Source organism: Amborella trichopoda, chromosome 3 (assembly GCF_054954075.1).
Source record: "Amborella trichopoda isolate Santa Cruz 75 chromosome 3, AtrichopodaSantaCruz75HAP2 v2.0, whole genome shotgun sequence".
Taxonomy (NCBI): Eukaryota; Viridiplantae; Streptophyta; class Magnoliopsida; order Amborellales; family Amborellaceae; genus Amborella; species Amborella trichopoda.
This window is the reverse complement of record NC_142338.1, coordinates 43,549,519-43,573,724: the sequence shown is the minus strand read 5'-3', so window position 1 is coordinate 43,573,724 and position 24,206 is coordinate 43,549,519. Positions and strand designations below refer to the sequence as shown.

Here is a 24,206-nt window from a genome sequence, read left to right as displayed (position 1 = left end):
TGTTAGGCTCCTCCGAATCCCTTAAACTAGAATTCCCCTAACCGTTAAATCACGTCAAGCCCTCCACTTACTAACTTCAAACCACACCATCAAAATTGGAACCCCACGCCGCCATTTAAGGGAATAAAGAATCAGCCATCTATTTACTGTGATTTACATCATAAATCCTAGGTCTTAACCTAATCTGAAGACTTGCCATGTTCAAAGAGGCAAATGGGGGGTTGGTGATTGCCAGAACTTTTCTGGAAAATTGAATATCTCTGGTAAAAGCCCTGGTCAAGTGATGGCCTCTAATCCGGGAAAAATCCAGTCAAGAGATGATAAATTATCCGGGTCAAAGCTCTCAATATAAATTTGACAGAGAAATCATCTTCATTCCATTGGATTAAAGGCAAGAAAGAAAGCATTTACTCTTGCCATGCACACCTCAAGTCGGTCAATATAAAATTTGTACTATTTGTCCGCAAGCTCAAAAAAAAATTTCCCAGACTTTGAGTATGATCAGTGGTGAACTTCCAACACAATTTCATTCAGATCTATTCGCCAAGGGTGATTGTGACTCACTCCCATTATTGCTCTGAGAGATAGAGTTGTTCTTAAATCATTAGTCTTCCAAAATCATATAATTCATAAGACTTCTCAAAGGGGTGTCAATTCATGTCGTGCGCACAAAACCACAAACGTGATCTTGCTCTAAAGAAGGGGGTTTCGTTCAATGTACATCGCACATTCAATACAAAGTCAAAATTGCCCTAGAAATTTGTCTTAGTAATAAATTAACTAGGATCTACAAAAAGTTTATTATAATTTAAGCAGTGGTCACACGGGCTTTCACTGGCATTTGCAAATGTCTATTTAACATACTCCGAGTTTCCCCTCTGAGAATCACAATATTCCTTGAACTCACACCTGCATGGTCCTCTTCTGACCTGTCAAAAACAGGAGTTATGTTAGGCTCTTTCGAAGATTAAAGGAGAGAGAGAGAGAGAGAGGGAGAGAGAGATGTGCCATGGATTGATGGTATTGGGTTTTGACTCTCTAAACACCATAACCTGTAAGATATACCTTCGTCCATTGCTGCTCTACCTAATACTATATTCAAACTAAGATAAAGAGTCCTTAAGAATCATTAATTCAGACACGAATGCATAGTTCTCAAATGTTTTGCAGAAGCTTACTCAGTCGGTGCACTAACGGTTGGAGCAATGTTGCTCATTACCTCTCATAACCAACCATGAACTGGGTTTGGTTGGGATCTATGACTGATAAATTTAAATTGGGTAATAATAATCTAAACTCTTACGGATTTTGTTCGGTGTCCTAGCCTCTTTGCAAGGGCTTCATCTGTCTGTTTTCCTATTTAAAAATGAAAATATCATGTATCAATAATAAAACAAATAAAGAAGTCTTGACTGCATTTTACTACTGGATTTAGTAGGCAGGTACATCGAGGTTCAGATTCATGTACACTGACTAGGAAAATACAAGGGAAATTGATGTGTATCATGAGTTCATGATAGTCAATCTGATTTAACATATTTGATAACATTGCATGAAGTTCATTCATAATCTCAAAAAATGTATACTTACATGATAAAAGGATGGAAGAAGACCCCTCAAATTCTAGTTTCAAACATCCACAAGACACTGTATCCTAATGCATTTCATCAGAAATGCTCAAACAAATTGTGTTGTTCTATGATCATCTTTCTTTCTTCCTTCTTATTTTTATTTTTATTGTTTTTTGAGAATACTCAAAAATTTTAAATCAAATAGCAACAGAATATCGTTCAAAAAGTTTAAATCATATAGCAATAGGACATCGTTCAAGAGTGTAACCTTGCGAAAGGTGAAAGATACCCTCCTCGAACCTCTTTTAATCTTATTGCTATCAACAATATCAACCTGTCCAATATTCAAAAAAGAAATATCAACCTGTCCAAAGGACAAAGCTTTTCTGAAAATGATCCTATAACGATTAGAATATAGATTCATCTACAAATCCCAGGATTTGAACAACTAATATATGCAATGTGAAGCATTCAACACACTTGGGAAAAATCACATTAGGAATAATACCATGCAACTGAAAACATTAAACTGATGAGAGGAACCATCAAAAAACTTTATTAAATAAGAAATGTGCATCTTACAACAAAACCCCAGTAATATTAATTTATAAATTGGATTCTAAAGCAGAAATCTGCTTGATTAATACTATCCATTCTGATTTTCTTTTTATGGGTAATGGGTATGCAGGGTCTGCACCACAAATGCAAGAAGAAAAGCATCCTATGGACTGTTAACCAACTGAAACGGTAGTTCCTTTTGCTTTATTAAAGGAAAAGAAAATTAAAAATCCCAATGGAACTTGCTACATATATATTTCATTGGGAATTACAATCATTGAAATTATGCACAGTAATCAGGAGAGAGAGAGAGAGAGAGAGAGAGAGAGATCCACCTGAACAGAATATTTCTCAAATGGTCCATCCCACTCCATCATCACCATCATTTTAATGGATAGTTTTTTTTTTTTGGTTGTGTAAGTATTTCAATGGACAGAGATGACCCATTGGATTCTGGTCTTTCCATAGTCCGTCGGATTACAGTATACTCTCTCCCCCTTTATACTGTTCCTTTTTTATCGTTTTTTGAAAACAGTACTTTCCCCTTTTTATCATTGACTATTCTTTATAATTCAGAGGATAGATATAATTTCTATCACTGATATTTACCTCTAGCTTCAACCTAAGAAAGGCAGAGCTTAGAGTGATTCTAGATCTTCAATTTAAACTGATCCAATAAAGTTACATTATCACCCAACAAAAAAGCCAAATTTCTAGCATTAGAAGCAAGAGAAAAAAAGAAAAGAAGAGAAGAAGAACTGAAACGTTATGTATTAACTACCACCATGGAGTTCCTCAAAGCAGACTTCTACTGCAGATATAGAAAATGGAAATTTTACGGGCAAACATTTTTTTTTATGTTTGAACAACAAGGATTTCCAATTCATGTATAAGAAATGCTAATCCATTTCAGAGATATTAGTTCACATAATTATTTCAAGACTGACGACATCAACTCACCTATTGTCTCTGACCTGCTTTCAAGAGACTTCAGACATGAGATTGAGACTACACCAGCAAACATTTTGTGAAATTGATCTAGGGGCACTACCAGGTATGGTATGGTCAAGAGTGACAGATTCAATTGTACTTTACCAGAAGGATAGGAGCATCTTTTTTCCGAATACCTCAAGCATTTTATGCCTGCAAAGGAGTTATGCTTTCCCTTTGTAAAATGAACTCATTTCATATTTCTCCACACTGAAACTGTCAGCTGCTGAAAAATGCTAAGCTACAAATTTAAAGTTGACTCTCCCTCATTTTAGACAAAGTTCAACAATTTATATTATTGAAGCTCCGACATTTAATGATAAACTTTCCTTTTGGTAGAGAGATACATTACTATGTTTGGTTGAGGTCGAGGGCACCAAGTTCTTCCTGTCAACCACTTCTTCAACAGTCATTCAAAACTTTGCTCCTAGTCCTAGATTTGCCATTCAAAATGAGACATGATAGAGCATAAGCTTTGTGTGCAATAGCAAGGGAAGCAAGGAAACATATCTTAGAATAGGATGAGACCTTTACTAGAACAAAGTTGCATGCCAAAGATACTGGGTGGACGCATTTAGATATAGTTGATATCCAGCTGTTTTATGTGAGATAACTATTAGTAAACTGTCTTCTGGAGTTGGATTTGGACTGGCAGTGCTGTAGATTATAACATTGTAGTGGTGGAGGATTCACCATGTGAAGAGGTTGAGAACCTCCACAGAATAAGAAAGAAAAGCTAGAACCAATGGATTCATCCATGCTTCTTTACATGGGAGAGTTCTTGAGCTTATATCAATGCTTCCCAAGGCCCCTATAATATCTAGAAAATTGGCATTTTTACAAACAATAAATTTCTCTCTATAAATTTAACTTCCATTTTTAGAAATCTTGGTTAATATGGTTGATTTTATTCTGTGGATTTGTAATCACAATAATCAATCTATTACCTTGCATTTGAATATGTAATATGTGTATGCTATAGTAGCACTATAGAGTGAAACTCTTTTCCCAGCACAAGCACCAAGTCTCCTCTCATCTGTCACATAATTTGTCTTAATCACTATCACACAAACACATGGGGAAACAGAGTGCAACTTATGAGGATCATCATCATCATCCAATTTTTATCCCAATTATTTGGGGTCGGCTTATGAGCAATGAAGGAAAAATCGCTTGAAGCTATTATCCAGTAAAGCCATTGGGAGTGTCATGATATAAGGTCCGCCATCCTATTTCAAAACAAGAGATATAGTTTTACCTTTCGATGGGGGATGTAGTGATGCCAAGCATACCGAGCCTCGCCTGATAACAGAAGCATTGACCTTGAAGGAAGGAAAATTGCCCTCCTAATAGAATTCGACGTACAATCAATTCCATCTTTCTCCATTTGCTTACTTCCTTCCCTTGGAGGTACCCATGTAGCTTGAGAATATTTCCTCAACTCCATGATGCAAGGACCAGCTAATGACAGGCTGAAGATCGGTCCATCAAATGCTGAGTGTGTGTCAACGTGTGGAGATAACCCAACGCCTGGAGGATATTCATTGACCTGTATCATATGTAAACATTATGAATTTAGAGAAGACCAAGAATCTAAGATGCTAATACAATAGTCGGTACCGATATTAAGAGTCATAAAATATAGTTGGTACCGCTATTCAGTCCTAATATATAAGAGGGCATCGGCCACTTTATTTATGTGGACACCAATTCAAGAATCATTAACTGCAACAAATAGAAACTCAGTATCTATGAGGAACATTCACATACTTTATCCCTTGCAAGCCAAGTATACTACACCTTATTAAACACAAACACTCATAAGCAGATCCTGATATAAAACACATTATAACCAGTTTAAGGGTTTTGATTTGTGGCATTGATCTTTTTAGGTAGATTGGGGGTACTATTTTGACAAAAATACAACTTTGGAAGGATCGACCATGAAACTTTGGGTAGAGAAATAGGGTTTTTATCAATTTCAAGTCCTAAAAAAGTAATTTTTTTGGACGAATATCATTAAATATATAGAGATCTAGTCATATTTTCTTTCATCTTGTATTTTTGTTGCATTTTTTAAAAAAATCTGTAAACAAACATTTTTTTTCATTTGAATATAAATGAAAATGTTATCATACATGTCTACATGTGGGTAGTGCTTATTGGTTTTTCTTTCCAACTTGATGCCACTGGGATTTTTTTTTTTTTGGTTTTTTTTGTCTCCAGCATACTTACTTTGTTTCCAAAGTGACATTTCTCTTAAAACGAATCAGTAAATAATAATTCAGCTCGTGAAACATTTTTATACATGCCAGCATGTAGGTATCATTTATTGGTTTATTTTCTTTAAAATTAAACTTGATGATGCTAATGAGATGTTTTTGGCAAGGTTTTATGCCTCTAGCAAGCCTACTTTGTTCACTAACATGCCTCAAAAAAGTAGTAAAATATTTCTTTCCACATTTCAATGTCTGTGAAAATATATGTATACATGTCTGCATGTGGGTACTATTTGTTCGGTTTTTTTAAACTCGATGATGCTAATGTAATGTTTTTGGTTGCATTTTATGCCTCTATCATGAATTCTTTGTTTCCAAAGTAATATTTTCTCTCAAAAAATAATAAATAAACATTTTTTTAACATTTGACTGTATATGAAATTACTTTGATACATTTTTACTTATTATTAAACCTCGTACTATGTTGTGTTATTGTAGACTTAGGTTCAAAGCTGAAAGTTCAAGTAATATTAGATTCAGAACTTCAAGTTTTGGAAAATATTGAGGGAGGTTGAGGATCCAATGAGGCAGTGATGGGTGAAGGTGGATCCAAAAAGGTAGGACAAAGTTGAATATCTAATACATGGGAAAGAGATGTCTTGCAATATCAGTCACTTCAAACATCACCTAGCTAAAGTGAGTGTGAGGTTATGCCATATGGTTGAAAGTTCAAGTAATATTAGATTCGGAACTTCAAGTTTTGGAAAATGTCGAGGGAAGTTAAATATCGAGGGAGGTTGAGGATCCAATGAGGCACTGATGGGTAAAGGTGGATCCTTAAAGGTAGGACAAAGTTGAATATCTAATATGTGGGAAAGAGATGTCTTGCAATATCAGTCACTTCAAACATCACCTAGCTAAAGTGAGTGTGATGTGATGCCATGTGATAAATGTAGTATCAAGGGAATCACACAAGGTATGAAAAATAAAAATTTAAAGACCTCTTACACAAACTTTCATTTCACCTTGGGAACTCCTACTTTCTACAAACTATGTGAACAAAACTACAAGATACTTCAACAATAACAATGCCCTTATAAATTGAGCATTGCTTTTTACATCTCGAATGAAATAAAGTACATCAATATAAAGATAAAAGAAACAACGTGCATGAGTTTAAAATATACAATGGGAAGCCGACTTCCAAGTGATCAATGTGCGAACACAACGGTATAGTTACAACCCTTGACTATCACTCACTCTCGATAGTGCAAGAAAGGTCGGATTTCGATCTATACTTGGGAAGCAAATAAATCACCATATGATTAAATGTCTTTCACATAAAAGAGTCCAAAATAGGGTTAATATGGACTTGGGACTACCAAGCCAAAATGGGTGAGAAAATGGACTCCAAACAAGCTCCAAATGGTGTAATCTTGGCTCAAAGGTTTGGTACAAGGTTCCAAACAAGTATGGGGTCAAAGGGGATGAGCTAGGTGAATGAAACAAACTTAATGCTCACTCTTATGTACCATTACATGGCATTTCCAGCTGCATGAAAAGCACAACAGTTTGCATTCAATACTTTAGAAAATGCACCAACTAAATGCACAAGATCAACAGGAAATTAAAGACTATCATTACAACACATTACGAGAAGATGGGAGCATTTACCTCACTGTTATGATCAATTTCCAGCAGCATTAAAGGTCATAACAGTAGCCTCAAAACAATGGGAATGGCGTGGAAAGGTTTTAATGGACACACTTTCATCAAGGGTGAAAGGGGTGCATTGAAGAAGACAACTAACACAATATCTCAACAAGGAAGAGAGGCATTTGAGTGGGGCGTGGGGCTTTAAAGAGGAGAGGTAGGTGATTCAATTTAAAAGCATTCAAGTGCGAATTGAATGAGAGGAGGTCCTATTTATAGACATTTCATGTGGGATATAAAAATTAGATTAGATCTAAACCACCCATAGAGTGATCCAAGGGTTGAGAGAGGCTAAAGACCTAGCCTAATCAATCACCATTGATGGCTATCAAATAGATGGTGATGATTGAGTACACCCCTATCACCATACCCACATAACACCTCCACACATTTTCAATAATTTCTTAAATGCCCTTAATTTTCAAAAACAATTTCATCTTAACCATTGATTTTTCAATCATCAAATCTAAACCCTCAACAAAATATCTCCATTTCAAATTCGAATGGAGTGGCGTGCCACCCATGAGCTTCATTAATTGTGAAGCTTCCTTCACATATAAGCTTACTGTGGGGTCATTATCAAAGGGAGGGACATGACATCATCTTATGTCATGGTATGTCCCTTTATCCCCTTTACACCATTTAAAACTCTTCATTTCAAATATCTACGTGATAATCCAATCAAAAAATTAGGAGATTAATTAATTTTAAAAAATATAAAACCTCTACACTCCCACATGTGAACTCACATATGTCTCCACACATATGCTTCATACATGTGCCATAAAACACATTATATATAACAAGGTTATGTATCATATCCAAACAAAGGCTTCTACGCCAAAGGTTAGGGTTTCCATGTCATGCCCATTGGGTAATGACGTGGCTGTCCCATGGAATGCATGGCACACATTGGCCATTTGTGTGTCATATGCCACATGTGCGAGTGTCCTTAATCGGAATTTACACATAACAAAATTGTCACAGTATTTTAACTATGAAATAAAATATCCAAAAATCATCTAAAATCATGATAAATCATTTTTCATCATTTTTTTTATCAAAACATTAAGGTCTGGAACTTTTAATAAATATGGAGTGGAAAAACTCAATTCTACAGGAGGTTGAGCTGTATGGTACTCCACTGGGCCAAACCCAAAAACCCAAAATCCAATTTCTCAAACCAATCCAACAGGCCCCCTATGCATCACAGACTTCAGTCCGGACATGAGTGGACTTATCAAAACTAACAAATAGTTGGACGGACTCCAGAGTGTTCAGTGGATTACAGGTGCCCCCCAAGGACATGCATTCTTGCGGATGCGGGGGTCCTCTCTCAGCACACGTGCACAGTTCTAATAGGTGGATCTTAACTTATCATAATGGCTTCCCAAAATGTGATTGCCTGTGCACATGTTGTGAGCTAGCTACATATGTCAGGAATTTGGGCTTATGTCCTTTTACAGCCCAGCTACGCTCACATAGGGCTTCTACACAACATATCTCAAACAAACAGGATCCACTGATCCTCAAGCTCTGGCTCACACGACATGAGGCGATCTCAGTCATACCGACCCTGACTAGAGGAATACCCTAAAACCACTCAGTTCACAATGTGGTCCAAGAACCTGGCCTCAGTCAAACAGGGTTATTTTGGCTTACCCGATCCCAGTATGCAAGGTTAACAGCAGCCACCATGTTACCGGTCACTACCACTATGACTTTGAACTGTGCTGGTCGTTGCATATAAGGCCTCAAAAGGCCATATACCCAACAATAAAATACTTGTGAATGCAAGCAAGCAATGCCTGCAACCATCACATCAACAAAAGATAAGTAGGCACAAAAACACAAAATGGTGGAAGAGAGGAAGACAGTACTATGCACCTTCTTAAAAGGAGGAGGACTAGTCTAGAAGACATGTACCATCAGAGTACCACTGAGAAGCATAGTGATGTAGGGCACCCGAGAGATGGACCAAACCATGTAGTATTTAGCATTGGCGACGCACACTGAGGCTATTCACTCCAACCAGCATGTTTGAAAGGTAGAGATCTCATACTAGCTCTCAGCCTTCCCAAACTATACAACCTACCCGGCTTGCCTAGCTAACTCGGCTTGCCGAGGATCAAATTGACCTCCATTTGTCCAAGCCCCATTTTGAGTAAAGGATCCTAAAGTCGACATGGAGAAAGACAATTAGGAAGCACATTATGACGACAATTGCTATGATACTGTCATCCCATTCAATGAGGGCAATAGTAAAGATTATTAACCCATGATATCCATCGTTGCAAATGCAGGGGTGGGATTCAAGCCCCCTCCTACAAATGAGCTTGGTGGACCGCAAATGCAGGGGTGGGATTCAAGCCCCTCCTACAAATGAGCTTGGTGGACCATATTTGTGAGCTATAACGCAATGTATCATAGGGCATGGTTGACCAATGTCAGATGGCTGAAAGGAGATAAATGGAAGGACCTAATCAATTTCTTGGCATGTTGTCCATGAGGCATGGTCTTCCACTCTAGCGCAGACTTCTCCATCAAAATCAACAGCAGGAGTCTCCCAAGTTACTTGATCATGCAATGGAGGTTATTTGGGAGGAGCACATAGTACAAATAATAACTTATAATGCAAAAAACTGCATGAATGTAGGGAAGAAGCATATAAGAAAGAGAAGGATTTAGTTGGAGTCCACGAGCAACTCACTGTACTTACCTAGTGCCGAAGCAATTGGTGAAATAAATCAAGATAACGAGTATGTTGAGAAAGGGTACACAATCACAAAGTTCACATACAATCACTCATAGATCCTAAACACAATGTGCACATTAGCAGAAGGAACTTAACGAACAAGGCCAGCCATTACTAGATTTGCAACACCATAATTGAATATAGAGTCAATCCTCAAATAGTAATCAGGGTTGAAGAAGATGGTTGCCTCAGAGAAATGGGTAATGCCACCTATCTCAAGGACTTCGGCTGCAAGAGAAGTCAAAAGAGTGACTAATAACCGCAAGTTTAGGGATAAGCGTGAGCAAATTGTTAGTGCCACGAGTCTACTCGTAGCAGTTCTAAAGATAATTGATCCTCACAAGAAATCTGCCCTGGAATTTTTATATGAAGCAATGGACCATGCATAGCAAACCATTGAAGCCAAATGCTCTTACTACAAAAAAATTTGTGACATAATAGATGACAATGGAACATTCAACTGCAACAAGAATCCATGCAGTAGGTAGCATTTAATAATTGTTAAGCTGTGATTTGTGCCTTGAACTCTGTGGGGTTTGCTTTATTTCACAACTAATTTATGCTCATATTCCATTCATGGATGTATTTAGGCTTCTTCTTTAACCCTGCATACCACTATACCCTGGATCAAAGTGACCTCCCTGAGATCATGGACAAGTTAAAAAGTATTGTATATCAGAAGTAAATTATGGCTTTGAAGTAGGTGCAGTTTGATTTTATGAGAACCTGTGAACATCTTGCACTGCATAAAGCATCTTTGTGATCCATCATTCTAATATTCTTTGGTTTATTATTTTGTTCTTTTAGCTTGCTTTTAAACATGGATGCACAATGACATTTTGGATCGAGACAGCTCTCTCATATAGTCATGGACTCAAAGCATTCTTCCATTCCATTATATTCTGACTAGTGATCATACTCTTTGAGTAATTTGATTTCTCCCCTTTCAGAAAAATAGTGGGAGATTAATGGAAATGGGACCCCCCACCGGCAAAGAACTGCAATCAGAATCTTATGCCAAAAGTATTCTGCAGCAGGTAAATAAAACTAGAGTCAATTGTAGTAGATCCACAAACTGAGGATGACAGGTTTTGGCTACAGAGAAGTCCCACAAATTAGTGTACTTTGAATTTGAGGATGGCTGTCGAGGAGGGAAATGCAAGATTACAACCTTATAAATCTCGATTACATACACGCAGAAGATCTAGCAAACGAATGACCAACGAAGTGGGGAGAACCAATCCTCCACAAGAGGATGCTTGAAGAAGCAGTCGGGCCATTTGATGAGGAAGAAAAGGGGGGCGATCAGGAGAATCAACAAAAGGGATAAGGATGACAAGATGAAGATGGATAGGATGATGATTCCTCTGATAACAATGAAGAAGATGGTAATGGCACCTCCAGGGCCAAGGTGGAGAGCAAGAGAAGGTAAGCAAGAGGAAGGCAGTGGGAGTTGGATAGCTTTGGAGACTTCAGATTTGGGGCTAGCCAACCCACATATACCTAGGGCTAATATAATGGCAATAAAGACAATTATCATCTTCCACAACATTCTTTTCTACAAAATATTTTGACACCAAATTTTGAGCCACTCCTCTCTTAAACTCTCACCTATTAAAAATATAAAACAATTATTCTCAATAAAATAAAATGACCAAAATGCCCTTTAAAGTTTTAGAGGTATTTTGGTTATTTTATTTTTTAAAAATATTTTTAATATTTATTTTACGTGCATCCCCATTGACATGCTGATACCTACTAAATTTCATATTTATATAATTTGTAGAAAAAATAAAAAATAAAATACTCTAAATCGTTGGATCTAGATCAAACGGTCAGTGGATTGGACGACTGGATGGGGGGGAGTATATATCCACCATATAGTAGGGGAAGTATAGAAACCTTGCCCTTTTCTAATAGTCACAGTTTTAGTGAGAGTATCAAGCTCCATACGATTTAGAAATGTCATATTAAGCATGATCTTTGGAGTGGGCTGGCAATGTGTCTTAGTGCACCCAAGGGGACCGTTTGGATCCCTAGAAAATTTTACCAAGAAATAGTTCTCCAAGGAGATCGCTCATTCCTTCGCTCCCTATATCTACCATATTTTCATCTCTAGATATCCATTGCATTCATCCCCTTTCCATGGTAGAAATGTATCTTCCAAGGCACGTCTAGATGCTATCCAAACAACAAAAATCCACTTTATACGAAATATTTTTGCAAGAAATGTATTTCATAGGAAATAGTTTTTTCCTAACAATTTCCTCCAAGGATCCAAACATAGTCTAGGACTCTACCTTGGTTTTGGAGTCTTAAGCGTGGTTTTATAGTGTCGGATCTGCACTACAGGCATGGATTGGGCTTTTAGTTCCCAAGATGCATCTGCCGGAATGAGTTTTCAAGGGCGATCGTGTCCCATAGTAATTACGGTTTACCAACCAGTGAATGTATAGGCCACTATGTAAAGAATGACGCTTATAAAGACAAGGGTCTTAACCTCGAAACCATGATTCTCACGGCATACACACATGAATTCCGCATTATCTAGTATTGGTGGGTATTCTGGACTTGGGCATGTATATGTGTTGGAGAGAGCCCCCTTACTGCCTATTTTAGTACCTAAGACTAGTAGGCAAAAGTCATCACTGAATTTTAGCTGGATATGACTTGTCCCAGAGGGGAGCACGAGAACTTCTAGGCAAATTTATAGCCTATCTATTTCTTGGCTAGCTTTGATGACCAATCATTAGCCCCTTGCCCAAGAGAACTTGTGGGTCATGGGTCCATTAGTTTAGTTTGCAGGTAGTTATAGAATATGAGTGTTATCTAGGAGTGCCGAGTGGAAAATGAATTTTTCTTCCCAAGCATGCTCAATCTTCCAATGAAATATTTCCAAGCTTATTTAAGGCTTTTAAAGAAAAATAAAATAATTTTTGTTTTTCCAATTTCATTACCTCATTCTTGTGTAATTCGTTTATTAATTAATATCGAAAAGGACTTTTCTCTAGAAATAAACAGTTTGTTCAATGTGATGAGACTTGAGCGAGTCGACTCGGACTCAGCCTTGGCCAGATGCCTCGATTATCATGTACGCCTCCCTAAAAAATGGGAGGTTTACATTCTCTCTCTCTCTAACAGTGACAAAACTCTCCATCTCTAAATCCAGTCCATTCCTTCTCTCTCAGGCCATCCTCCCTCTTTCTAGTGCTATCCTTCCTGCACCTCCATTCCTTACAAATCTATTAATCTTCCTCTCCACGTCTACCCAAACTCTTGGGCTTCTACCTGCTCTCTCTCTCTCTCTCTCTCTTAGCTGCACTCTCTTCATTTCCTTCCTCTCTCCCTCCCTCTCTCCCTCCCTCTCTCCCTCTCTCAGCCTCTCCCTCTCTCTCTCGCTCTCTTCTCTTGCTACTTGCCCCTTCTTTTCCTCCTTTAAAGCCGCATACCCCATTTCTTTTTCCCTCTCTTGCCACCAGCCCCTTACTTTCCCCTATGGCTTACGTGGTCGATCGTGACCATATAATTTCTTTACCCCACTCTTTTCATTGTTTATCATCAGTCTTTTCCTCCTTTCTGTGAGTTTTCTGGCTCGAGAATAACTAAGTCACTCAGACTTGCTTGCGTAACTAGCCTAGGCCAAGGGGCGAGTTCCTTGGCTGCGGCAAGCTTCGACACACTGATTTTGTTTCATAAAAGAGGGCTTTTCTAATATTTTAAACATCATCATCATTATCATAGCCTTTTCCCAAATAATTGGGGTCGGATACACACATCTTGGTCCGCCATTCTGCACTATTAAAGACCATACCCTCAGTGAGGCCATAAGCCTCCATATCTTTTTGGACTACTTCCAAGTACATCCATTTGGGCCTACCCCTTGCCCTTTTCAATCCTTCCACTTGAACTAACTCGCACCTCCTAACAGGTGTTGTACTTGGTCGGCACCACACATGGTAAGCCCACCTAAGTCTACTCTCTCTCATTTGATCGCCTATTGGTGCCACACCTAAATTCTCCCGAATGAATTCATTTCGAATTATATTCCTTCTTATCCTACCACTCATCCATCTCAACATCTTCATCTCTGCTACACTCATTCTATGAGTACATTGTCTTTTGTCCCCCAACATTCAGCCCCATAGAGTAAAACTAGTCTTACAGTTGTCCTATAGAACTTGCCCTTTAGCTTCATTGATATGCAGCGATCACATAAAATTTTAAGTGCACATCTCCACTTCGCCCACCCAGCTCTAATTATGTGTACGACGTCTTCCTCAGACCTCAATCTCTCCATTTTCCTGGATTATCAACCCAAGATATCGAAAGTGCGGTCGTTTTTGTACTTTCTGACCGTCAATCTTAACTACTTCTTTGTCTCTACTCCTATTATTACTAAACTTGCATCCATATATTTTGTCTTAGTTCGGCTAATTTTAAAACCTTTGGATTCTAGAGCATCCTTCCAAAGTTCTAACCTTGTATTGATGTCATTTCAGGTCTCATCGATCAAAACTGTCATCTGCAAACAACATGCACCACAGTACCTCATCTTGTAGGTGCCTAGTTAAGTCTTCCATATTTGAGACAGAGAGGTATGAGCTCAATGCTGACCCGTGATGTAGACCTATTGTCACTTAAAACTCACTCGTCTCTCCACTAGTTGTTCGTACACTAGTTAGGGCTCCATCGTACATATCTCTCACCAAGTCGATGCAGTGTCTAGAGACTCCTTTTCCTACACCCACCAAATCAAATCTCAAGGTACTCTATCATAAGCTTTTTCTAGATCGATAAAGACCATGAGGGGGTCTTTTCCCTTCGCCCGAAACTTCTCAATCAGTTGTCTAAGTAGGAAAATAGCCTCAATTGTTGACTTTCTTGACATAAAATCAAATTGGTTTGTAGATACACTTGTTTCATGCCTTAGTCATTGCTCAATTGCTCTCTCCCCAAATGGGAAGATTGTTCGGAAGAGTCCTACAACGGATACGGTTGTGATTCCAACCGTTGCATCATGATGGCAGATCAAGGTTGACGACTAATATTTTAGATCCTCCCCTCTTAGATTTCCCACTTCTAAAGGAAGACAAATCCAGAATTCCAAACCAGTCCCTATACATGTCTATATAAAGGGATATCCACCTCTATTTGTTAATCATGATTGTTCCTTGAGAGTTTAAGACTTCAGAGAGTAAGAGAGAGGTGTGTGGAAGGCAGAGAACCTTAAGAGAGTTTTTGTGAAGATTTAAGGAGAGAAAGGTGAGGAGAGAGACGGTGGTGCATGGAGAGCAAGGAGAGTTCTATATGGGTTTAATATTCAATAATTCAAAAGATGGAGAAGAGAGAAACTTTTCTGGCCTGCAACCTCCATCTCTTTCTCTTTGGGTGTGACATTAGTCTCAGGAAACAATGAGAAGTGTAAGAAGTCCTAGGGGTTGACTGTAGGCACAAAACCAGATTTGTGTTTTTCTACAAAAATTCAGTTGTTTTGAAGCACTTCTTCAGCACGTAGTAGCAAGTTTCTCTGGAGCGACATATGCTTATTTTCTTTGTTTTTGGAGTCTACTTACTCCCTGTGAAATTTCAGAACAGGCTTGTGCATATTTTGGGAAATGTAGACACTTTATTAGAAGGTTCTGTCTGTTTTTACGCTGTAAACTGCAGAAATTTTTAATGTAGTAACTTGGGCCATCTATGATTTAGCACCCAAATGTGTCTTATTCTAGCAGATTTGGTATATGTCTTTGTCTATCTGACTCTACTAGTATATTTTGTGCATTTAATTATATGTCAAAGTTCTTCATATGGAATCAGAACTTGGAATATGGAATCACTTGAACTGAAATAGAATCATTGTTTGTTACTTATAATTTAATCCAGTGTGAGCCAAAAATGACAAAAATATCAAAGGCAACCCTACTATAATTGCAAATGAACATTTTATATTTTATTCCTTTTTCTAAACTTTCCTATTCTTTTTACTAATTTTTACTCCTTATTTTTCTTTATTGTTTTATGTTATTTTTTATGGGCAAGACTTGCCAAGTCAGCTCAGGACTTCGTGAGTTGACATGGGCAGGGCCCTGCATGGTTCATGGAGCAAGTCTAGGTTTTTTGACATGGCTTAACATAAAGAAAATCATTTAGTGACAAAATTCAAATAATTTGTGCATCCTATGACTACAATGATCAAATCTGACCGTATATTAGCAGAATTATAGCATTAAAAATAATGAGCAAGTATCTTAATGAGTAGACCTATGTAATCTAGAATGTTAAAATGGCCAATCTCTGGCTTATGTCATGCTTCTCTCACATAAAAATTCAACAGATGGTTTCAAATCTAGCATAGTTATGCACAATGTTTTAAAAATTGACGATCCGGATCAAAACCACCGATCCTGATTGAGAATCGGCCAGGCTGATCTAGACCCCACTACATATCGAGAACCAGCCGGTTCCCCCCCGTGAACCGTCCGATTCATGATAGAACCAGCCATATCAAAGAACTGGCTGATAGAACCAGCCAGTTCCACAAGGAATCCGCCAGATTCCCTACAAAAATTTTTTACTACTTTGTATTTTTCAAATTTGTATTTTATAAAAAAACACTTTGAGAAGCGCCCCTACCTCTATAGAGACATTTTTTTTTATGCCACTCTTTATTTTTTCTTTCAAACTTCATATCATATGATATACTGAACTTTATGAGAATCGGGCCCAGCACTTTAAAGAGAAGTCGTCCCACAAGCTTTCTGCACTCCCATCACTTCAATGCCCTTTTATAAAGACTTGCACCGCGGCGTCCAATATGGGATCTTTCTTTTAAGTAGTAGAAATGGTATTCGTTCCCACATAGCATGAAATGCGTTGTTGAGTTTCTTTGAGTTTCATAAGAGAAAAAAATTAGATTAAAGCATCACCTTAATTTGTATAAGAGGAGGAGCAGGAGGAGGGGGGGAGAAAAAGAGAGAGAGAGAGAGAGAGAGAGAGAGAGAGGATGAACCTAGCAAGTGCAATATAGCTAAATGATACCAAATTTGCTGTTTAATTTTGTTTTTTAGTCTTACAATATAGAAGTTTTTTTAATTATCAGATTTACTATCCTCCATATTGATATACCATTTTATTCTTAAGATGGACCATTTAGATGTCAAAACGAATATATTAATATATTATAGTTATACATTAATAATACACATCTTGTAATTTATTAATTTATGTTCTAAATTATATAATATATTATTTTTATTACAAATGTAAAAAAAAATTTATTAGAAGTTATTATAAAAAAAAAATTAAATTTATTCATATTTGTATAGTAAAATAATTATAACCTAATAATTCTAATTTTAGAATATAACATTATAGTATTATGGCATATATGCAAACGAGATTTGAAATTTTCAATATTAAGAAATAATGTGAATGTATGAATATAATGGAAATTATATTTGGAATGAAATTTTTAATGACGGTTAACTTAAATAGACCAATTTCCAAAATCAGTAAGGTGTAAGAATGGTGTCATCTTTCATTTTGGTATTAGGTTGTATTTTAATTTGTATGCTCCTTTTCTCTAGTGATGTGAATGTAGTGGTCAACAGACATCTAGTTAGGGAAATGGTGTTTCAATATTTATGTATGTTTGCAAAATAATTAAAATACATAATACATCACCCCAATTTTTTGAAAACTTTAAAAAATATATATGTAGATATTTTTAGTGATTTTTTGAAATGTGTTTTAAGGCTAGATCCAACCTATTCTCTGATCCGGACTGCCAATACACCGATCCAGCCCGGTTTTTCGAATGGACGACTTAGGTCACTGTTTTTTAAAACATTGGGTACACATGATACACTTCAGATAACCTCTTGAAGAAATGCAAAAAAGTTCTCCCACATTAAGGATTTGAAGTATGACCATAGAAATCTTGAATCCAACACTTTCAGTCAAACCATAGCAAAAGAGGCTTCTCATGGCCAAAAAGGATAGGAGAAGGGAGAGTAAAAGTTTCCAAAAAGAATTTATTTTGGAACCAATCTTGGCGTTCAGGCCATACACTACCAAACCCATAAGGCACCTGAGGTTCACCACATAAGAATACATAATCAAGAGTCCAGATTCCCATCCTTTTTTGCCAAAATACTGATTTATGTGTCGGTGAAGAGCACAGGATACTCATATTTTATTATAACTTTAGCACTTAAATGCATACTAAACAGAGGAAAGACAGAGAGTAAGCACTTCACACAATGTCAAAGAGAGAACCAACAAAAACCGAAGTCATTTTTTTTGGGGCCAGGCCTAAACAGCCTGAAGTCAATATAGGTCAAACCCCACTTAACAATTTTCAAGAGAAAAGACACAAGCGAAACAATTGTTCTCTCCAAATATGCCATTTTACAGAACAAAGTTTCAATACATTCCTAAGGAGGCCAAGCACCACCAAATTGCAACAGAACGAAGGAAATTGTCAATTAAAGTTCAGCTGCTCTTCAGTATAATTTCAGGACGCCCATCTTGTGAACCTTACAAGCATGTCAAATTGTCTTTTTGACTTTTAAGCATGTCAAATTGCCAATGCAAGGAAATTCAATAACATGCATGGGATAGTATATACAAGATAACAGCAACTGCATACAATTTGCATAAGCTAACATCATGAAACTAAATGCATAAATCAATGGCCAACATAAACATGCCATGTATACTTTAATGAGTAAATCATTCAGCAATTTTTGGTTCATCATTTTTACCTTAGAACAGTTGCCCACCTTCTAGTTAACTAACTATTAAAAGGGATTGTCTACAATGAGACCCTTTACCTTTGGAATACGGAGGTCACAATTATTTACAACCATCCGATGTGAAATCTGATAGCTTGGGTGTGTCACAAAGTTCGAGAAAAATTCTTTTGAATTTTGAGCTTGGTCAATGAAATAAATGCAGCCACTCAATCTCACATTCAATGGTCAAGCTTTATTATGACCACCTTGTACCAAAGATAAATGATCTCATTATAAACTTTCCCTTATTAAAAACAAAATGAAAATAAAAAAAATTGTCCAACTGAACACGAAAAATCTTCTACAAAGAAAAATGATTAGTTGCATACATACCGTTAGCTGATCCACATTAACCCTGTCATCCTCACTGAGATCAGGAAATGTTGCCACCTTCTCAAGTATGCGAGACACAAACGTTGGAAGCTTGCCTAGAAATTGTTTCGCATCTACATTCCTGGTCTATAAAAGGGTAAGGTAACGCAATTTTATTTGATCATGTAAAATATAGAATAAATTAATTTTCTTGAATGACCAGATACCATGAAACTCAAATTCTTCTTTTATAGAAAACGAGCAAAGACATTTTTAGCCTACTTTCTTATGCTGAATAGAAACATTTTGCAACTTTTAAAATGAATGTCACAATACAAGAATCAACAAATATTAGAACTCAATCTTGTGCCTCATTCTTGGCCAAGCCCTTGGCCATACATTGGATTCACCTTGAACCAGCTAAAAGGAGTTCTTTGGAGAGTTGGAGATCTCTATGACCACCTACAAAACATTCACCATACTTCATTCATATCCATAGTTGTCGGGTGCGGGTGCGTTCCAGGGAGTGAGAGCGGGCTTGGGTTCGCGGAACCGTGGATTGTTGGAAGCTCCTTGTGGTTGGGATCGTCGTCCGTACGATCCTATATCAAGGGAGCGGGAACCTTGTCACAAGGAAGCGCGATTCCATAGGAAAGGAATCGCAATAGTATGTTTTAAGGGATTAAAATGATGCATGGGTTCACAGTACCATTGGGCATAAAACTGAATCATTGCATATGAATCAGTGCCAATAGAGAAAAAATCATATGCACTGTCATACACTTGAGAACTGTGGTTCGAACCTGCTGGGAACGCGGATCACAATATATGGAACCGCGTTCCATCCAAGATTCCTAGCTGGAACCGCGGAATCGAGGTTCCGGAGTCTATGTTCATATCCCTAAGACCTCTGTTGATCACCTTAAGAGAATCCCTTCTAAGATTGGTGGATTTGGAAAGTCCAAAATGAAATTCCCAAACCCACTAAATAGTGCCTTGCCTCTGCTTTCATGGAGTTTATCATTAATTCAGTTCTCTAGAAGTTTGTCATGAATATTTGCTTACGCGACATGATTTGGAGGACGGCTCTACTCTGGAATAAAAGACAGCAGCAGGTTTTCCAGGATTTGAGTTATGGGGTCAATTAGGTGGAAGTTAAGGACACTTCACAACCAAAGGTAAATTGTGTGAATTCTCAATGAAAGGGCATCTTAAAATATTCAGTCAGAGAAAGTGGTGGTGAGGCTCCAAGAGTTGTGTTCCCAATGTTTTTATAGATTTGATGATGATAGGATTGCCTGGTTCTCCAAAGCTTTGAGGTTCCCTCCATTAGATCCTTCTAGTTTTCTTTTTATGGTTTTTCAATTGCATGCTACAACTGAGCCATGGAGGAGCTCCATTGCCCCCTCAAAGTACAGATTGATCCCAGTTACCATCCATGTTAGAGACGCGTATCAATTGTAACTCCAACAACAAAGGTTCCAGTTCTCAACATATGCATTGTGCATTGCAGGAAGAGAGAGAGAGAGGAAAATCCTTTAGTTCATAACTACAATACCACATGTCTATTGGGTTCCATTTATGCTTCCCGAGAACCATTCGGATAGGGTGTTCTTTCCTGGTTTTGGTGCAAGACTTGAAGGTGTTTGTCAAAGAGGAAAAAGGAGGGGGTATGCACCCTTAAAGCCTTTATGGAAGGTGATGACAAATTGCAATAATAGCATCTCAAGGAATGCCAAGAATATTGAGGCTATGCCTGAGCAGCGTATGGTGAGGATATGCGGGCACATCCACTTGCAGTTATAAGAACATCAAGCTGGGAGCCTAACGGAGACATGGAAAGATTGATGAAAATGAGCACAATCAACTTAGGAACTAATAGAATTTGCTTTCATTGAAAGTGAAAAACTAGTAGCATTTGCTTCGTTTTTCATTGTTTCTTTTTAAGAAAGGTAGGTTCGGGAGCAGTGTTGCTAGAAGCTACAGCGCCTAAAAATGGAGATCTTCATATATAAACAAACAATGGCTTACATCATAGTTGAACTCATAACCGTAGTGCTGAACTCTTCGCTTTGCCAACTTCTTCCAAGGTCTACTGTCCACTGCTGCAAGGAGTTCCTAAAGCAATAGAATAAGTCCAGTAACAAAGATTGATGATACTCAAACAGAGATTGTATGCCAAACATCGACCGAAATTGAAATCAATATTAAAGTAACAATTCACAAGTTTTTTAAAGCAAATATGCAAAAGACTACAAACAAAGTCTCTGAACCTGCTCTTCTTCATCGCTGATGAAATCGTGCATTAAGCGAAGTCCAGGAACCCCCAATTCAAAAGCCTCCAAAGATATTGGAATTGAATCACTAACCTGCATACAAAACAAGAAATAATGATGCAATACTCAAAGACATATATTCAGAAACATGTATAAAACAACTATATATATTTTTTTTAGGTAAATTATGTGAGAAACTGTATTTCTGTATATTTGGGCTTTAAGCCCCCATGGAAGATGTATTTCAGATCTTATCGAAGATGTGAACAAGAGCTCCAATTTATAGGGTTACAAAGCTGTGTACTACTAAAGAAAGTAACATATGCAATGAACCACCTTCCTAATGTAGGGTACACATAAAAAGAATGAAAATATTGCACCAAAAAGTTTCTATAATTTCCACACTCCCCCTCAAACTCAAGTTAAGTTAAGAGAGAGCAACTTGAGTTTTGACAACTGAAAGCAGGCCCTAGAAACAAAACAAGAACAGAAGAACCTCAGAAATCGACGCCTCGAACAGAGCAGTCTCCCCTCACAGCAAATCAAAGGAACAGACAGGATTGAGTAACGAAAAAAACTCGATCATCACACAGGATGGAGTAACGAAAAACTCCATCATGCAATAGGATTGAGTAACAGAAAACTCAATCATTAAACATGATAGAGTAACAGAAAACTTGATCATCAACAAGGATCGAGAAATTCGATCATCAATCAGGAGGCACTAGGAAGAGCCAACAAAAATCAACGACGGATCAACAAGCACACTTGGACCTTAGATTCGGAATTAAAAACAGTAAGTTCCAAAGCAAACCTGATAGTCGAAACACGACTCGGTGGCTATTTTGCAGATGTTGTAGATTGGTCGCTTTCAGAGGCCATTTTCAAAGGTGGATTTAGAGGCAGGTTTCAGATCTGGCTCACCAAGAGTTTGGCATCAAAGGGGAGTACAACAACAATGATTTACCTAGGTTTTGATGCCAAATGAACAAAGAGGCACAATCAGATTGAGGGCTTCACCAATCAGATAAACTAGAAACAGAGGCTCGATGCTTAAGAGACGAAATACCAAATCGTGACTATGCTATGATATGATTGAGTAACAGGACAACAAACTCGATCATACAAAGAACAGATAGGATCGAGTAACAGAAAACTCAATCATAAGAAAAGATCAAACGCCAAAAGACAATAGGCCACTAGAGATTTCAGACATATCTGGACCGTGAGATCAAGATCTAGAGGATTGATATCAAAGAGAGTTTCAGATGTGGTTTCTGATCTGGAGGAGGAACTTCAAATTGGGGTCCAGAGATTACGGAGACAAAGTGGGTTTTAGAGGCAATTTTTTGAGGCTATTTTTCATAGGCGATAGAACGACTATTCATAGTCAAGGCTTTTGTCGCTCTCTTGAAGACGTGAGCTTCACCTTTTCAAAATGGGAAAGAGAGACTAGTGCTTGACTTTTCAAAGTGAAAAGCATTTATAGAGAGAAACTTGAGAGAGGCAAAGCCTTTCAAAGCAAATGGGGGATCAAGATTGCAAGGACGCAACTCCAAAGACACGTGGGAATTACATGAAAAAATTGAAGCATGCAATTTATATAGAGGGATTGTGTAATCAGAATCAGATAGAACAAATTTTCCATATTCTTGATTTTTCCGTATTCTCCAAGAACAATAGGATAACCCAAGTTGATGGTAAGATGATGCAAGTCTCTCCTTGTTAGAAAGAGGCACCATCGATTGAGATCAGAGCTGCTAAATTCCATAGGTTCCTTCAACCGAAATCCTAGAATGGTGTGTATAGACTATGAAGAGAAAGAAGCCCTGATTAGGCCATTAGGGTGACTGCCATATAGAAGGAAACAAAGAAGAAACAGGAAGTAGCGAGGATGATAGAAGGGTTGTGGCAAAGTGAAGACTGGTGGCCTCAATCGATTGAGTCTTTACACAAGGGGTCAAATTGGGATAGAATCGAGTAATAACAGACTAACAGATTCGATCATGGATCATACAAGAATGGACACGACATGGTCTGATACCATCAGAGAAACTGTATTTCAGTATATTTGGGTCTTAAGCCCCTATGGAAGATGTATTTCGGATCTTATCGAAAATAAGCCCCCATGGAAAATGTATTTTAGATATCATCAAAGATATGAACAAGAGCCCCAATTTATAGGGTTACAAATGCGTGTACTACTCAAAAAAAGTAACATGAAATGAACCACCTTCCTGGATAGAAAGGAAGGACAATATTATACCAAAAAGTTTATATAAATTCCACAGATTAGAACCACTATACATTTGATCTCAAAGCTTCCATAATCATCATGCATGAAAAGAGAGACAGATTTGAAAAATGAAGCAAGTGTGCAAAACCTCAACCTCACCTTGCAAGGGGACCGTCGAACAGAGCAACGTATATGCAAAACACGACCACTGAAATCGGGACAGGAGCGCCCATTCCATGCTTTCAAGGCCTCTCGAGCAGCATTTTCTTCGGAATAAGAAACGATGACACGGGTTCCGCTTGCATCGGCAGGTTGGACTCCAGTAACAAGACCAAAGGTTTTGAATGCAGTTTTAATGGCATCAAATGATATCCCCACAGTTGGCCCACAATTAGCCACATAGAGGTGGCAACTTGTTTCATCTCCTGCGCGAGTAAAACCTTTTGGACGGTTTCCATGGTCCATCGACCTACAAGCATGAAGATTAAGATTACTGTTTCAAAAAAATAAAAATAGAATTCACTAAACGAACCGTGTTCTCTGTTGTTTCAAGTGAATCAAATGCCGCAGTCTGCATAAACCTCAGTGAGAACCAGACGAGATGATCCACCACATTTGATGGATTCATGAATTAAAGAATTAGAAATTGCTTTGTTGAAAGAGAGAGAGAGAGAGAGAGAGAGAGAGATTTGCTTAAATACCAAAAGGGGTTTGCAGAGAAGTAAGTAATTCCTTTCCTCTGTGTTTTGAATTGATTGCAGAGAAATAGATAGAAATTTCC

The 24,206-nt window shown here is 37.7% G+C and overlaps 1 protein-coding gene across 34 annotated transcripts; it reads right to left on the bottom strand.

The window, feature by feature from the left end:
• Nucleotides 1-636: 636 nt before the first annotated feature.
• Nucleotides 637-24,206, bottom strand: TRM9 (RNA-binding (RRM/RBD/RNP motifs) family protein). 34 transcript variants are annotated; one of them, XR_016051162.1, is made up of 10 exons: nt 24,127-24,206; nt 23,585-23,894; nt 21,187-21,282; nt 20,945-21,031; nt 18,935-19,060; nt 4,378-4,668; nt 4,067-4,155; nt 1,840-1,905; nt 1,304-1,356; nt 637-929 (listed from the first exon to the last, which is right to left on the bottom strand). XR_016051162.1 is itself a non-coding variant. In XM_088860690.1 (9 exons), exons 2-8 carry the CDS (start codon nt 23,888-23,890, stop codon nt 1,321-1,323), a joined length of 1,008 nt encoding a protein of 335 aa, XP_088716816.1. In that variant the 5' UTR covers nt 23,891-23,894; nt 23,958-24,206; the 3' UTR covers nt 637-929; nt 1,304-1,320. The 34 variants fall into 34 exon arrangements, 24 of the variants coding, with proteins under 24 accessions (XP_088716816.1, XP_088716829.1, XP_088716820.1 ...); XR_016051159.1 differs by lacking the exon at nt 1,304-1,356 and having other exon boundaries at nt 24,007-24,206; XR_016051166.1 differs by lacking the exon at nt 1,304-1,356 and having other exon boundaries at nt 18,935-19,055; nt 24,007-24,206.

Excerpts from the sequence above, each read along its gene's own strand:
- TRM9 (XM_020668657.2), bottom strand. The coding sequence starts at position 24,053 with ATGAATCCATCAAATGTGGTGGATCATCTCGTCTGGTTCTCACTGAG. Across the intron at positions 21,032-21,186 it reads TCAGCGATGAAGAAGAGCAG|GAACTCCTTGCAGCAGTGGA; the intron begins GTTCAGAGACTT and ends CTATTGCTTTAG. Across the intron at positions 1,906-4,377 it reads ACTACATCCCCCATCGAAAG|GTTGATATTGTTGATAGCAA; the intron begins GTAAAACTATAT and ends AATATTGGACAG.